The following is a 17321-nucleotide window of genomic DNA, read 5'->3' as shown; positions in this document are numbered from 1 at the left end:
CATTTTAAATCTAAAATAATCAACCCATTAAGTAGCTGATAACCAGTATTCTTGGAGTACCACAAAAGTACTCAAAATGTTGTTTTTAAAAGACTTATAATGCCCAAGCATGTAACAGAGAACAAGATATTCCTCTAGAGTACACAAAAGATTACACCTAAAAAGCTTGACATATTTCTTAAATGGTTATTTTCATGGGTCGCACAGAGTCTGACAAGACTGAAGCGACTTAACAGCAACAGCAACAGCACAGAGTGTTTAATTCCAAAAAGCAACATTATTTACAGCAATGATACAATGATATATTGTATCAAGCCCACTTTATTTCAGAAAGAGAAACACAAAAAGGCTAAACAAAGTCTCATTCATTATTCTTAATGCTACAGATCTTTGGGAATGCTGGGGGAAAAAAACCCTGAGAAACCTAGTTAGCAGTTAGCATATTCTTGTAAGTGTCTTTATTTCTTTTCTTGAGTAAAATTTTTCTACCAAGATAGATTGTAGGATGTTCTACACAGTCATGCTCTCATAATAAACTCATAAGAAACCAATAAACACCTAAATAATGACCAGTTGGGGTGTTTGGCAAAATTACTGTTATAAATCTGAAAGAAATGAACAACTACATACTGGTTTACCAACCTTGAAAAGATAAATGACCAAATAAGCAAATGCTATACAGTTCTTAAAAACAACAACAGAGACCAAGATACCCTTAAATACTGGATCCTCTGCAGGACAAGCAGAAGCTAAATGTACCCAGAGAACGGTCTTCTAGAAGCCCAATCCGGCATGAGCTAGACTTCCATGTGCTTGTTAAACAGTCTGGGATTTGAACTTGTGGCTGTGTGATTCTAAGCGAATTCCTTAACAACTTCAAGGCACACTTTACTCTCTGAGAAATAAGAATAATATCAACTGCCTCAATGAGGTTGTGGTGCATTAATGAGAATGTAATGTGCTTAGAGTGAAAAAAGTGAAGTCACTCAGTCATGTCTGACTCTGTGACCCCATGGACTGTAGCCTACCACGCTCCTCCATCCATGGGATTTTCCAGGCAAGAGTACTGGAGTGGGTTGCCATTTCCTTCGCCAGGGGATCTTCCCGACCCAGGGATTGAACCTGGGTCTCCCACATTGTAGGCAGATGCTTTACCGTCTGAGCCACCAGGAAAGTCCAACATGCTTAGAAAGCACTTGTTAATAAAGTGCTTAAATATCAACTTAATATGTCCCTACACTACAAGGAAATTTCTAACAGACATCCTACTGAACTGTTTCAATAGGGAATCATACTGTTATTAATACTAATTTCTCCTGACCCTTTTATTTAAAGTAAGTAGCTATTAACCTTATTAGATTTAATACCTCTTTTATAAGAAATATATTTATATCCACAGTACTATAAAGGTATTTCTAAATAGCCAGTAACATACACATACAGGGGGAGGGATATAATACCTGACCTGTAATAAAGGAAAAATAAAAGGAAATAGTTATAATAAAATATATATTTTGGATTATAAATACTCAGGCATGAATAAATATAAGAGATAACAAATTTAGATCCAAATTTGTGGTCCTTGAGGCTTTCTGTCATCCCAAGGCTTAAGGATGCCAAGCAAGTGTCTGGGCTCAACACCAAAGCAGTATCATAATACACTAACAGACGTATTTTGTTCTCCTTTCCAACTTGGTCTATATGTTGTACTTGAACCTACTTTCGGGGGTTATGTTTTACATGCTCAACAATTGGCAGAACACAGTATGTGGTTTCAGAAACAGACCAAAGGATGGCAGACAAATGTGAAGATAACCTACTTTTCTAGTATTATTTCCTACTATTGTATTCCCCTCCCTGACCTTCTACCCCATATACTCCATTTTCCAGGCCAACAACTCTCAACCCTGGCTGTAAAGCCAAATCACCCAGGGAACATTTAAAAATACCCACCCTGGACCCGTTCCCAGAGATTCTGTTTTAGCTGGTCTGGAAGGGCCAGATTAGGCATCACACTGATTTTTTTTTAAAGCTCCTTAGGTGACAAATATACAGAATAAGTCCCTGACTACTGCTACAAACAAACTGGGTACCTGGCTATTACACACCCCCACCAAAGCACATCCCATACAGGGAGAGCCCTGTACTACTTATCATTCAGCCTGTTACTTTTGCCTGAAACATCATAGGGGCACTAAAGATTTGAAAAAGGGAGTGACATGAGGACTCCAATAGGTTTAGGCTTTGAATCCCAGTTCCACCATTTCTTAGCCTATGACCCTGGAAAATTCTCAGCCTCCATTTTATCAGATTAAGAGTGCCTTCCTCATAGCATTGATGTGTGAGATTAAATGAGAATTCATATGGAAGTATTGATATTAAGAGCTAAAGTAATCAGACTTATACTACGAAAAAGAAGAAATTACCAGAGGACAGGATGAATAAAACTTATTAGAGAAACAAAATCAAAAGGCCCCAATAATATATTCCAATAATATACTGGAAATCAAGTATTTTTAAAATTTTAAATAGCTATTTGGGGGGTCCCCCCCCGTTTTTTAATAGCGATAAAATATACATAACAAAATTTACCAGTTAAGCATTTTTAAGTAATAGTTCAGTAATGTTAAATACATTCTTAATGTTATCCACCTATCATCACCAACCACTTCCAAACTCTTTTCATTCTGTAAAACTGAAACATTATACCTATTAAACAATAACATATAGCTATTCATTTTAAGCAACTGTAACTGGAAGAAAAAAGTACTACTATGAGAAGTACATTAACACCTGAAGAGAAACAGATTTGGAAAAAATGAAGCAATCAGTGTTAGTTGCTTGTCTTTTAGGAAATACCACAGGATATTACTGTGAAGATGCCCAGGAGGTAGCTGAACAAATGAAACTGGAGCTCAACAAAGAATCACCTTGTTCAAAATCTCTACATTCTAAAATCCTCCTTCCTGACTATGTGTTCTCTCCTAACTGCTTCTGCTGCTGCTAAGTCACCTCTACTCTCCTAATTATGCTGAATCTCCTCAATCTCTGGATTTCATAATACTGAGGTCAGAGGTCTCAAACTGGCAACATCTACCATATCACTTGATTCAAAGAATGTTTTGAAAATTTTCTGTATTACTGGTCAACAATTAAAAATCATGAGATTTCACATTTCAATTTTCAGACAGTCTTGAAAATTGGAAATATCTGAGGGAAAAATGTGACCATGTTCCCACACAGAAACAATTAACTAAAGAGCAGTTGACACTTCTAAACAGGGAAGGAGTTTGATTGGCCTCTGTTGCTTCTGAGTGTGTGACCTCTGGGGACCAGCCCATGTTTCTCTCTCTTTAGCCTCAGAGTTCACCAGTTACCTCTCAGCCTCACCTATGACCCTACCCAGCCCAGAGCCCCAAAGGCAAGTCGGTTTTGTTTTTGAACCATATGTATTACCATCATACAAACACTGGGCACAGAGGTGGAGAAACAAAGATGAAATAAATGCATTTTGCACTTGGTCTGTCCTCCTCAATCTCATTTCCAGGCATTCTCCAATTCCACCAGCCACACATGCGTTCCCCACTTCCAGGCCTTTGCACATGCTGTTCTCTCTGCCTGTCCCCACAGCTAAGCCCGAAGTCCCTTCTTCTAACAATCCTTCACATGTCGAATGACATTTCCTCAGAGACACCGTCTCAGGTTCCCCTTAGTAGATTAAATGAGCCCCCTTTCACAAGTTCCCACAGCACTCTCCCCTTATTTTTTACAGTGAACAGAATACAGTGAACATACTTTCTCCATATCTACCTCGGAGACCAGGGGCTTAATCTAGTTCACCACTGACTTTCCAGCATGTGCCCCACAAAACTTTCAATAGATCCGCTAAGCACCTGTTCTTCAAATATGCCCACCCAGCTTCCCCTCAATTCACTTCCTTTACTGCGGCTTCCAGAGTAGAAAAAGACAGGGTATTGGAAATCCTCTTCTTAAACTTCAAATGGTTTTAAGCAGGAGGTGACAGCATCAAATACGTGTTTTTAAGGAAGGGCTTATGCTGACTGCAGCGTGTAAAAGAAAAAATGGAAGGAGTGGATGTGGGGTGTCCTGTCAGATTATTTCAGTTTACTTCTATTCCAGTTCCAGAAGAACCTGGATTTACACAGCCATCTGGCTTTCTCGGTTGCCACATTTCACGGTACTCTCCATGCCTTCGTACATAAAGTGGCACAATACCGCGACACCTCCGGACCAGCTGGCCTCCACGCGCCCGGTAACGTTCTCCTCCTCCCCACTGTGACACCCCGACATCCTAAATTCCCTAGGACTCTACCAGCTGAGGACACACTCGGCGCAGTCAAGCCCGTCCTACCCGAGGTCGCACATGGGCCGCTCCGGGGTCAATGGTTCTTTGGAAGACCAAGAAGAGAACCGAATCAAGAAAGTAGCTAAGAGGGAGGAGGATAGCTAAGAAGAAAGGAGCGAAAAGAGAAGGCATCCTAAGAGGTGGCGCCTGGCCAGGGAACCGAGAACAACAGGGAACAAGGTTTACCAAAGCGAATCCTCGAACACTCCCACTACAGCTTCCCTCAGCGCCTCAACTACCGGCTTATCCGAGACACGCCACTTGTGCGTCAAAGAAAACGCTTTATTCCTGCGACCAGCTTTAGAAACCACCCGCTACTTTCAACCAGGCGGGCCAATCAGCACAGTGAGGCCTTCAATCAAGAGTCACGCTCCTATTGGCCAATAACATTGAAGGCGCTACCTTTCAAACCCGGCTCTGATTGGCCTATAATCCCGGAATAGGCGTTAACCTCAGGAAGGCAATGACAAGATGGCGTCCCTGGATCGAGTGAAGGTACTGGTTTTGGGAGACTCAGGTGAGCGCCTTAACACAACCCTGGGACTCCCGACACTTTTGAGTTATCCGAAAATCCTACCCTTTCACTCTCCCTCCATTGACCCACCGACTAACTGATTCCGGCTCGTGGCTGAATTCCTTCTTAAGTCTTAAAGACTACACTTCCCAGAGGACTTTGCTCAATTTAACGGAGCGGCAGCGTCGTCCGGGTAGGGGGCGCGGAGCCGGGGCGTTTTCTCTGCTTTCGCAGGTTTCTGCGTCGGTTTCCAGGGTGACAGAAGCCCAGTGATTCTTTGTTTTAAAAGATGTGCAGATACTGAGTGCTGAATTGAGCGCCGGGCTAAGACAAGCGCGGACCTTGCCTTTGGGAGATTTTAATTAAGGAAATCAAACATGCACTAGGAAGAATGACACTGTTCCAAGTATTATTGACAGTGTTCCAAACTTTGCAGGTATTAACTCATTTAACCCTGAGATCAGTCCTATTATACCATTTTACAAATGATAAAGTGAGGCGAAGAGATGTATGGTTTATGATATTTACATTGTAAATGACGGAACTGGTTTGAGCTGCAAGTCCACGTATCTAAAACACCAACCCACACTATGTCATGAAAAAAAAGGTGGTAGTCCTGTTTTACTTTCAGCTGCATTTCTCTCTTCTTTGTTCTCTTTAATCTTAATTGAAAACCTATTATGTGCTAGGCTGTAAGAAATAGAAATTTTAAGATAGAGGCCATATTGTGAAACAGCTGGAACCATGCTGAGCCCAGATTAATCCTAGTGTTAAAATTCTTACCTTGGACACTTGAGAACTGGAATTGAAGTCAGTGTTTCTCTATCCCCTTCACTATCTTTCTGTTTCTCCTAGCCTCCATTCCTAATCTTCCTAAGAACCTGGAATAGATGACAACCTTGCTTTTCATGTGGTGGTGGTGGTGGTGGTGGTTTAGTCGATAAGTTGTGTCCGACCCTTACTACCCCCGTGGACTGTATGTGGCCCACCAGGCTCCTCTGTCCGTGGGATTTTCCAGGCAAGCATACTGGAGTGGGTTGCCATTCCCTACCCCAGGGGATCTTCCCGACCCAGGGATCAAACCCGCGTCTCTTGCATCTCCTGCATTGCAGACAGATTCTTTACCTCTGAGCCACCAGGGCAGCCTGGTGCATTTCATAGATGTACTTTTCTAAGTTGACCTTTGGATATTTGCTATGAGCAGAAACATTGTGTCAGATGCTTGGAGGTTGAGAGGACGTACTCCAAAGAGCTTGAAAATTAGCCTTACCAAATGGAGTAAAATTGCCGTGGGGAGGAGTTTGAGTACCTTTTCAGATTACCTGAAGATTATTTTGCATTACAAAATATTTTACAGAGAGCATTATTTAATATTCCCTTCAGAAAGTTGCATAATGAAACCCTGTGAACATAATCCAGTTTATGTCAACTTTAGTTTTTTAGCTTTACGTGATACTGAAGTTAATTTAATAAAAGCACTCAGTTTCACAGATAAAGAAAGCAGTGGTGGTCTAAATGGACCTCACAAGAGTATCACCAAGTAGGATTTAGAAGAATCCAGAGTTAACGCATGTGATGAAGAACACACATGCCAATCCAGGAGACATAAGAGACCTGGGTTCCATCCCTGGGTCAGGAAGATCCCCTGGAGGAGGAAATGGCAACCCACTCCAGTATTCTTGCCTGGAGAGTTCCAGAGATAGAGGAGCCTGGTGGGCCACAGTTCATGGGATCTCAAAGAGTCAAACAGGACTGAAGCAACTTAGCACAGCACAGCACAGAGCTAACACAGTTTTTCATGACACATAAAAGTGGGTGCTCTCTGTCATTTTTTAATTCCCTTTCTATTGCATGTAGCAACCCCTTCATGTTGACATCTTGTGGAAACTGTCCATTCCCCCACCCCAATTTTTAAATACCTATTACACATAACACTGAGTTAAGTGGTAGGGATATATCTGTGGAATCAAGGCATTATGCAACAGGGTTGAATTGGCTGCTCTATTAAATGTGGAAATGTGATCCGGCAATTATCAGTAGAAAACTTTTTAAAATTATTCTTATAGTTTAGTTGTAAAACAGAAGACATAGCCATACCCACCAGGAAAGTGATTGATCCTGTTACACATTCACTGAAGTTAGGCTTTATTTGCAGTCAGTTCTTGTCTTTTTATAATTCCCTTTTAACAGTGATTTGCTATCTGACAGATTAGAATAGACTTTTTACACTTCATCTGCCTTTGTATTTAAACTTCAAAGTTTACTTTTGAATAAAGGCTTATTTTTCCCTGTGAAATTTTGAGGGTTTCACAAATATATAAAGGAATGACTTTGGATTTAGAAATCTGTTTGTATCCCATAGAGTTACTTGATAATTGAATAAGGAATCCTGAAAATCTAACACGCGCATACTCTTTTCTCTTTGTTCCTTTGGTATAAGGAATGATCTTAACACATTACCAAATCTGTTTGTCCCTGGCATTTATTTGATTATATTGAACTTTTTTACCCAGCAAGTCAAGTGCATTCTTTTGATCTAAGTTAGTTCTATTGATGAAAACATAGAATTAGAACCTCCTTAAATTCTTAAAGTTAGCCACTATTCTTGGCACTTAAGTTGTTCTTACTGTGTAAAGTTCATCCCGTGTTAGCTAACTCTTGTCACCCAAAACACCCAAAAGTTAATTCATGGAGAGCTATAAAATATTATTGCATAGAAATTTTTACTTTGACAGAGTTAAATTTAACTTGAAATTCAAGCCTTGTATAAAGCTGATAACTAAATGCCTAGCTATGTGCCTCCAACATAAACAAGCCTACTTGCAAACACAAAAATCAACAATATTCCCTAAAGGTAATAGCAGATGCAATGCGATGAATAAAGACAAAGCTCAGTTTGAGTATTCAAAAGTCTTCCTTGCTTGTATATAAAAGTAATAAATGAAAGGGAAATGTGAGAATATGTTTGGTTCAATTACATGAGCGTCTATTATATGAAAAGGTCACTAAAACCCAGTAGATAAATGGGTAGAGCACATCAATAGATAATTAATAAAAGAGGAAAAGCAACTGGCTTGCAAAGATGAGCATGTGTATCTTTACCAGAAGGTAAGCAAATGCAGACTAAAACAAAAATGTCACTTTTTTTCCTCTTATAAACTAACAAAGATGAAAAAGCAGTCACACACTGTTGAGGTGCAGTAAGACCTGCAGGCTTGTGTATATGGCTGGTGGCAGAGTAACAAGATACAAGTCGTCAGTGTAAATCAAGAACTTTAAATGTTGATTTCCTTTTGCATATTAATTTCATTTCTTGGAAGGTATACTAACAAAATAATTTTAATTTTAAACAAAAGTTTAAACAAACCTTTTCTTAGTATAGTGAAAAGTTCAAAGCACCCTAATATCTAATAATGAGAAAATGTTTAAATCATTATGTCTACTCTCTGAACTTGGAGACATTAAAAATGTTTCTGAAGATTCTGTAAGAACATGGAAATTTTTAGCCAATAAGTAAGTACTAATTGAGACCCTATTCTTTGTACTAGAAATAAAAAATAAGTAAAACCCAGTCCCCGGCCTCAAAGAACTTAAAATTAAGCAGCAAGAATAAAATCTAAACAAGCAAATATCATAGTGTATTTTAAGTGCTCTATGGGAGAGTGAACAGTGGAGCTGCAGAGGATGATGAATGATGTGCTTAGTTCTGCCTGTATGGAATATGAAAAGACTTTTTATATAGAATGATGCTGAGTCTTGAAAGATTAATTCATCAGGCCAATGGGAGAGGGGAAATGGAGAGGCTGGGTAGAATATTTCAGACAAAACCAGCTGTGTAAGCAAAAGCTTATGTTTCTTTTTTTTTAAGTACCTGCATTGCATCACTCAGTCCGACTCTTTGCGAGCGCATGGGCTGTAGCCCGCCAGGCTCCTCTGTCTGTGGGATTCTCCAGGCAAGAATACTGGAGTAGGTAACCATTCCCTTCTCCAGGGGATCTTCCCTACCCAGGGATCTGTCCTGGGTCTCCTTCACTGAGGGCGGATTCTTTACTGTCTGAGCTACCAGGGCACTTCCGAGGTGGCGCTAGTGGTAAAAGAATCTGCCTGACAGTGCAGGAGATGCAATAGACTTGGGTTCCATCCCTGAGTTGGGAAGATCACCAGGAGAAGGGAATGGCAGCCCACTCCAGTATTCTTGCCTGGAAAATCCTATGGACAGAGAAGCCTAACGGGCTACAGTCCATGGGGTCATAAAGAGTCGGACATAACTGAGGGACTGAGCACACACGCACATGTATATGTTCACAATAACAACCTTCTTATAGAAAACCTCTGCTTATAATATTTAATCTGCATGCTGACTGTAGTGCTCAAGTGATTTTTTTCTTCTTTTTTCTATACTTTCTACATAGTCTGAAAATAAAACTTATAATAAAAAGTGATAGGTCCATACGCAATAAGGCACACAAAGAGGTATTTTATCTTTTATAACAACTAGTGATGCCCGAAGACTCACCAAATATGCTTGTTATAATAGCATCCTGAAATGTGTTAATTGAATGAGTAACCCTGCACACAAACGTACATGGGATAGTTCATTCCCTTTCTTCTTCCTACGGATCTCTAAATACTGGCCCTAACATAAGTAACTATATTATCTTAAACCCAGGAGATCTATAATAAAAGAAAATACTGTCCTTTGAATGGGAGAAGGTATTTGCAAATGACATATCCCATAAGGGGATATCCAAAATATATAAAGAACTTATACAACTCAATATCAAAAAACAATCTAATTTATAAAAATATGCAGAGTATCTTAAAACACATTTTTCCAAAGAAAACATACACATGAAAATATGCTCAGCATCTCTCATCATCAGGGAAATGCAAATCAAAACCACAAAATATTGTATCACACCTGCCAGAATGACTGTCATCAAAAAGGCAAGTGTTGTCCAGGATGTGGATAGAAGAGAACCTCATGTACTCGTGGTGTAATTGTAAATTGGTGTAGCCACAGTGGAAAACTATGGAAGCTCCTCATGAAATTAAAAATAGTTGCCATATGATCCAGCAACTACTTCTGGATATTTACCTGAAGAAAACAAAACACTAATTTGAAAAGAGGTATCCACCCCTATGTTCATTGCAGCATTAATGACAGTAGCCAAGATCTTGCCGTTTATGACAACATGAATGGATCTGGAAGGTATTATACTCAGTGAAATGTCAAACAGAGAAAGACAAACTGCATGATCTCACTTATACGTATAATAGAATCTAAAAAAACAAAACAAAATGAAAACAGGCTCAAATACTGAGAACAAACCGGTGTTTGCTAGAAAGGAGCTGTGGGGAAAGGGGTGAAATAGGTGCAGGGAATTGAGCTACAAACTTCCGGTTATAAATAAGTCACAGGGATGTATAGCATAGGGAATATCACAAATGGTACTGTAATAGCTTTGTATAGGGACAGATGATTACCAGACTTACTGTGGTGATCATTTTATAATGTATTTGAATGTTGTATACCTGAAACCAACATAATATTGTACATCAACTATACTTCAATAAAAAGAAAACTGCTGCCTGTAAAGAAAAAGGGCCATAATGTAGATGGAGAAAAGTTGTTCTCCTTTTCCAAAAGATAAGTCTAGGCCAAGTGGTTGACTGCTTTCCAATGATCACCATATGGGAGAACTGAAGTATCTAAATATGAATTTGTGAAATGGTGAATCCCTGTCACTGACAGTGTTCAAGCCCAATCCAGAAGAGCAACTAACAGGATCTGTGAAAGGGACCTCTGCATTGGTGGTCAGTATAGAGGAGATTACCTCTAAAGTGTAAGAGTCTACAATTCTAAAATAAGCTGAATAGATGAAATCATTCCAGAGGAAAAGGATTAGTTAATTTGAAATTGCCCTGGATGAATAGTTCTCAAAGTGAGTTCCCTGGATCAGAAGTATCAGCATTACCTGGGAATTCGTTAGAAGTGCAAATCTTTGGCTTCCATGACACACCTGCTGAATTGGAAGCTCTGGGGACAGGACCCAGAATTCTATGTTGTTTAGCAAGTCCTTCAGAGGATTCTGATACTAAATTTGAGAGAACCAGTGTCGTTAACCATCTTCTCTATCACTGAAGCTTATTAAATCATCGATATGGTATGAACAGCCTTTAAACAACCATGCTTTGCATAACATTATTCCTGCTTAGTCTTTTCAGCATGTCTTTTATATGACTAGAGTGCTTGTATCTTTTACAGGTGTTGGGAAATCTTCCTTAGTTCATCTTCTGTGCCAGAATCAAGTGCTGGGAAATCCATCATGGACTGTGGGCTGCTCAGTAGATGTCAGAGTATGTGTTTCTTATATTTTAGTTTTTCAGTGTCTTATTAAAGATAACCTCTTCAAACTTGTGGTCAGATTACGGCCCTGTAGTCAGGACTAAATAATAAGAATAACTAGTCTTTATTAAATACCTACTGTGTGCTGGATACTATGCCCAATGTTTTACATGTCTTTGCTTATTTAGTCTTTTTTAAACTGTGAGATATAGCTACCAAAATCAGGGCACAGAGAGGTAAAGTAACTTGATCAAATTCATTCAGTTCATAAGAAGCAGAGTCAAGATTTGATTCTCATTAGTCTGATTCCAGAGACTTCACTTTTAATTACTGTGCTATATATCTAGAGTTCACATAATGTGCTCCATAAATAATTCTGCTTAAGCCTTTACCACTAAGATAGCCAACTTTGGCTAGAAATACAGTGTAAAGGCAAAATCTTCTAGGTCATTTGTTCCACCTCACATTTAGGAAACACAAGTGCTGTTTGCACTGCATTAACTGCCTTCCAGATATTTTGGTCTTGCTAATTCCAGCTAGTCCTGTCCAAGCCCCTATTATACTGGCATACCTTTCTCCATTGAGTTAAGAAATAATCATTAGCTCAATTGACAGCTATTATATTTTCCTTCCGTTCATTGCACCTGTTGTTCCATAGTCTGTGATGTATATTGCTGAAGATTAGAAATCTTTCAGCCTAAGTATTCCTTTTAAAGATAATTTCTTCTCTCTAGTTTCTTTAGAAAAAAAAAATTTTTTTTTAATCTTTGATGTTCTGTAGTTTTGCTGACCTATATTTGGGGGTAGGTTAGTTTTTAGTCATCTTGATCAGAAGTTGTACACCTCATGTCTGTCTTCATTTTTCAAAATTTTTAGCCATTTTCCGTTTGCCTTGCCTTGTTCCCTCTATGTTCTTTAGAACTTCTGTTGGATGTGCGTCCTCACATATTTTAATTGCACTTTCATGTTTTCTATTGTTAATTTCCCTGTGGTGCATTCTGGATAATGTACTCATATTCACTTTCTGGTTAACTAAGAATCTCTTCAACTATGTCTAATCCATTTTTTAATAAATCCACTCAATTTTTTAATTTCAGTAACTGTAATTTTTAACTTCTAGTTGTTCCTTTGGTTCTTTCTCAAATGTCAAAATTTTTCAAAATATTCTGATCTTTCATTATCTTTTTTTATTTTAATCATTTTCAACATAATATTTCATGGTTTCTTTGGATAATTCTATTCTTTTTTCTGGGTGGATGGCAGATCTCCTACTTGCTGTATATGCTGACTCAGCCTCATGGAAATGTACCTCCTGTATGGTTTATAACTCTTTGAAGATGACCACATCTTCAAACAGAATTTTTTTTCCCGCTTCCCTTTTGAAGTCTTATATTTTATGTTTTGAGAGTACAGTGCCTTTTTGTTCCTGTTGCTGCAGAGCTCCAGAGATTTCAGTGGTCCCTGTAATTTCTTGGGTTGGAATGTCCATGCCATCTTAATAATGTAAAGTCCCCCAGTATCCAATTGTGGTGTCTATTTTTTGTCCATCTTGCATCTGTTCTCTACAAGATCCCTGACAGAAAGTTTTTCCTGCTTTCCTGATCCAGTGAACTGTTTTTCCTACTCTTTTTCACTGACTGGGCTGCTCATGAAGGGTCCACATTTCAAGAAGCGAATCTGTTCTTTGTCACTCATCCACATATACTCTCGCTTCGAAAGCTGGAAAATGGATCCCTATTCTTGTCTGGGCACTGTAACTCTGGGGACCAACCCTTGAAACTATATCTGAATCTGGGTCAGCTCCCACTTTACATTCTAAACTTTTTTTCTTCATTTCTAGCATCTGGGAAATTTCTTTTTTTTTCCTCTCTCTCTCTCTCTCACTCTTTCTCTCTTGAGCTTGTCTTTTTTATTTTAAAAATATATATATTTTTTGTGGCATTTCTATGAGTTGGAGTCAGAAGGGACTTGTCTGTGTCATTTCAGCCTACTGTGTTCCCAGATTCTTAGCTATGGAAAGAAAAAGAAATTCTAGATATTGAGTTCAGTGGCAACTTTAAGTTTGGTACACCCAGTAATAAGTTCTGGGCATGATTTCCCTTTGGACTTTTTCTAGATCCTTTTCCTTGAGAAAGCATGACATACTGAAAAGAAACTTAAATTTGAACTCCCACTTCCTTGGTCAGTCCCTATATTGCCTTTGCTTCTTAAAGAGAGACAGACTAATCAATTTACTTCTCTGAGCCTTGTGTGTCATTTCCAAACTAAAGGTAAATATTATACCTGCTTTATCTAGCCTACAGGTTTGTAGGGAAGATCAGAGAAGCTTAAAACATGTGAAGTTACGGTCTAGTGCTTTACAATTTGAAGTTGAAATTGAACATAAAATTCAATCTTCTGCCCTGCTTCCACTTGCCCCTCTTATCCATACAGAGCCCAGTCTGCTCATGTAATTTATGTTTTGTCTTATTTGGGGGTTTTTCCCCTTTTCTTATTGAATTGGCTAAATTTCCGTTCAGAACAGTGTTAGGAAGAAGCAGTGCTAACAGGCATCCTTGTCTCATTCCCAGTCTCAGGAAATTTTTAATGTAATACCGTTAAATATGGTATTTGCTATAGGACTTTTTATAGATATACTTTATCAGATTAAAGTTACCTTCTCTTTCTATTTTGATGAGAGTTTGTATCACAAACTGGTGTTGGATTTTTATCAGGTGCTTTTGCATGGTAATCATAATTTCCTTTCTTTATTTTGTAACTATGGTAAGTTATGTTGATTGATCTTTAAATGTGAAACCAACTTTGCATTCTTGGAGTAAATCCAACTTGGTCTTGATGTATTCTTTTCATAATATTACTGGGTTCAGTTTGCTAATACTCTTTCAAATGTAGTGTGTTTAGTGTGTTAGTCACTCAGTTGTGTCTAACTTTTGGCGATTCCATGGACTATAACCCGCCAGCCTCCTCTGTCTCTGGGATTTCCCAGGCAAGAATACTGGAGTGAATTGCCATTTCCTTCTGGGGATCTTCCCCACCCAGGGATCAAACCTGGATCTCCTACATTGCAGGCAGATTCTTTACTATCTGAGCCACCAGGGAAGCCCTCTTTTTTTTTCTAATATTTACATCTAAACTCATGAGAAACATTGGCCTATCACCGTTCTTTCTTATAATCTCCTTGTGGGATTTTAGTATCAGGATTATGCTAGTCTTGTAAAATGAGTTGGCAAGTTTTATTTCTGTGTCTGTTCTCTAGAAGACTTTATGTAAGTTTGGTTTTGTTTCTTCCCTAGGTATTTGGAAGAATTCACAATTAAAAACCTCCAGGCCTAAAGTTTTCTTTGTGGGAAGTTTTTAAATAACATTAAAGAAAATATGAAAATGACTATATATTTCTTCCAAATCAATTTTGGTAACATGTTTTTTAAATAATTTATCTATTTTGTGTAAATTGTCAAAAAATTTATTTTTATATCCTCTGTCATCTTTCATTATCTGTAGGATCTGTAATAATATTTCTTTTTTTTATTTCTGATAGGGGTAATTTGTGGCTTTTCTCTTATTTTCTTGGTCAGGCTTTCCAGAGTGTATCAAGGACCAGTTTTTGGCTTTGTTGATTTTATCTACTACATGTTTATTTTCTATTTCATTAATTTCTGCTTTTTTCTCTATGATGTCTATACTTTCTTTGGGTTTAATTAGCTGTGTCTTTTTCTAACTTCTTGCACTAGGTGGTTGTTTCACTGGGTTTGTTTCAGGCTTCCTTTTAGAGCTCTAAGGCTCTAAATTTCTTTCTATCTAGGCACAGCTTTAGTTGCCTCTCTGAAATTTTGTTCATTATCATTCAGTTTAGAATACCATCTAAATTCCATTATGATTTCTTCTTTGACTCATAGGTTGTTTAGAAATGTACCACTTAATTTCCCAACTTTGAGAATTTTTTTTACCTTTAAATTATTGATTTCTAGCTTACTTTCATTGTGTTTAGAACATATGATATATGATTTCATTTTCTGAAATTTGATGACATTTGCTTCATGCCAGGTTTGGTAAATATTTAATTTGCACTTGAAAAGAATGCAGTTTTGTAACTGCTGGCACACATTGTTCTAACTATATCAATTAGGTCAAGTTTGTTAATCTTTTTGTTCAAATCTTGTCTATCCCAACTGATTTTCTTTGTCTGCTTGTTTCATCAATTGCTAAGGAAGGAGGATTATAATCTCCAACTTTAAGTGTGGATTTGTCTATTCCTCATTTTAGTTGTTCCAATTTTTTGTTTACATATTTTGAGGTTTTTTACTAGATGTGTACTAATTTAAGATTGTTTAAACTTCCTGAAGGATTTAACATTTTATCATTGTGATATATCCTCTCTGTATCAGTAATATGTTGTACCTTGAAGTCTGTTATGTCTGGTAATAAAACAGCTAAATCCACTTTTTCCCCCAGTTTTATTGAGATATAATTGACATGTGACTTTGCATTAATTTAAGGTGTAGAACATAATGACTTGATACATGTATATATTGAGAAATTATTACCACAATATCTTTATTAACATGTATCACCTCACATAGTAACAGGTTTTTTTCTTGTTTTCATGAGAATTTTTAAGATCTAAGTGTCATTAATGAATGAATGGATAAAATGTATATGCAATGAAATATTATTCAGCCATAAAAAAGAAGCAAATTCTGCCTTTTGAAATAACAAGAATAGACCTTGAGGGCTTTATGCTAAGTGAAATAAGTTAGAGAAAGACAATCTCTGTATTAGCACACTTAGTTGTGGAATCTGGAAAAAAACAAACTCATGGGAACAGAGAATACATTGGTGGTTGCCGGAGTCAGGGGTGGAAAAAGGGGAGGGTGATTACGGGTAAAGGTAGTCAAAAGGTACAAACTTCCCATAATAAGATAAATAAGCTCTGGGGATATAACGTACAACATGGTGACTATAGCTAATAGTACTATATTATATAAACCAATTTATTTTTAATGTTTTGTGGTATATCTTACTTCTATCTCTTATGTTTCCTATACCCTTATATTTATAATGTATTTCTTGTAAATAGGATACAGTTAGGTTTCCTTCAGAAACCTCTGCTTTTGAAGAAAGTGAAATTAAAGTTTCCTTGAGTTAGCTTATGAAAGACTACCGAGTTTTGAGCTCCCTCCATAGTTCTAGGAAACACTGGAGAAGATGTAGAACTACCCAAAGGGAGTCTGGAATAAAGGCCGTAGTAGATGAAGATGGTGTCATGTAATAATGTGACAGATTTTACTGCAATGAGTGTGTTGCTGCTGCTGCTAAGTCACTTCAGTTGTGTCTAACTCTGTGCGACCCCATAGATGGCAGCCCACCAGGCTCTTCTGTCCCTGGGATTCTCCAGGCAAGAACACAAGAGTGGGTTGCCATTTCTTTCTCCAGGAATGAGTGTGTTACTGACTTCTTTAAAGCCAGGCTGGCCTGAATTGTATTACAATGAAAGAGTGGAGCATGTAGGGCTGAAAATGACCTTGCTTTTATTACTCTTCATTGAATTGGGCCGGTTGATCTGTCTTGTTTGAGAAAAATGCATTTCTTGAGTGACAGCATAAGTAAAAGGCATTTTTAAACAATAATTTTAAGGAAAGTTCTGATAGACATATAAGTTATTTTGACTGTTGTTATAACAAAGTGAACAGTTCTTCCCTCTAGCAAGAATGATTAAATCTAATAAGACTTTTACCCAGATAACTTGGAAGAACACATTCTTCTCTAGCAGCTTTTATATTGCAATTACAGCCTCTGTATTATTGAAACCTGTGATGAGGATATCCAGAATCAGTAAAGATCCATAAATATACACTCTTCAGAACTCTTAAAAACAGTTGCCCCATTTAGCTCATTTCACATCTGTTAAGAGCCAGCTAAAAACAGAGATGATAAAGGTGATAATATAATTGTTTAATTTCAAGTGCTGGGTGAAGCTAATGATGTTGAAGTATTTGAGTGAAAGTCAAAGTTGCTCAGTCATATCTGACTCTTTGTGACCCCATGGACTATGCAGTCCATGGAATTCTCCAGGCCAGAATACTGGAGTGGGT

The 17321-nt window shown here is 37.8% G+C and overlaps 2 protein-coding genes across 5 annotated transcripts in view; one reads left to right on the top strand and one right to left on the bottom strand.

Annotated features, from left to right (window-relative positions):
* GTF2E1 (general transcription factor IIE subunit 1) overlaps positions 1-4690 on the bottom strand; it is a 43154-nt gene extending 38464 nt beyond the window's left edge. For 3 of the 4 annotated variants that reach the window (XM_055568312.1, XM_055568314.1, XM_055568315.1), the window contains exon 1: positions 4553-4690. The gene's annotated coding sequence lies outside the window, so the exon portion shown is untranslated. Of the gene's footprint in view, positions 1-4372; positions 4525-4552 lie in introns of those variants that run through there. The other variant, XM_055568313.1, reaches the window with a different exon arrangement.
* A 44-nt stretch (positions 4691-4734) lies between these two features.
* The window catches only part of RABL3 (RAB, member of RAS oncogene family like 3), a 37984-nt gene continuing 25397 nt past the window's right edge, over positions 4735-17321 (top strand). Inside the window, exons 1-2 of the mRNA XM_055568316.1 lie at positions 4735-4883; positions 11149-11240. Coding sequence (XP_055424291.1) covers positions 4838-4883; positions 11149-11240 — 138 coding nt within the window. The 5' untranslated portion in view covers positions 4735-4837. The remainder of the gene's footprint in view (positions 4884-11148; positions 11241-17321) is intronic.

This window comes from Bubalus kerabau, chromosome 2 (assembly GCF_029407905.1).
Source record: "Bubalus kerabau isolate K-KA32 ecotype Philippines breed swamp buffalo chromosome 2, PCC_UOA_SB_1v2, whole genome shotgun sequence".
Taxonomy (NCBI): domain Eukaryota; kingdom Metazoa; phylum Chordata; class Mammalia; order Artiodactyla; family Bovidae; genus Bubalus; species Bubalus kerabau.
This window is presented reverse-complemented; position numbering and strand designations above follow the sequence as displayed.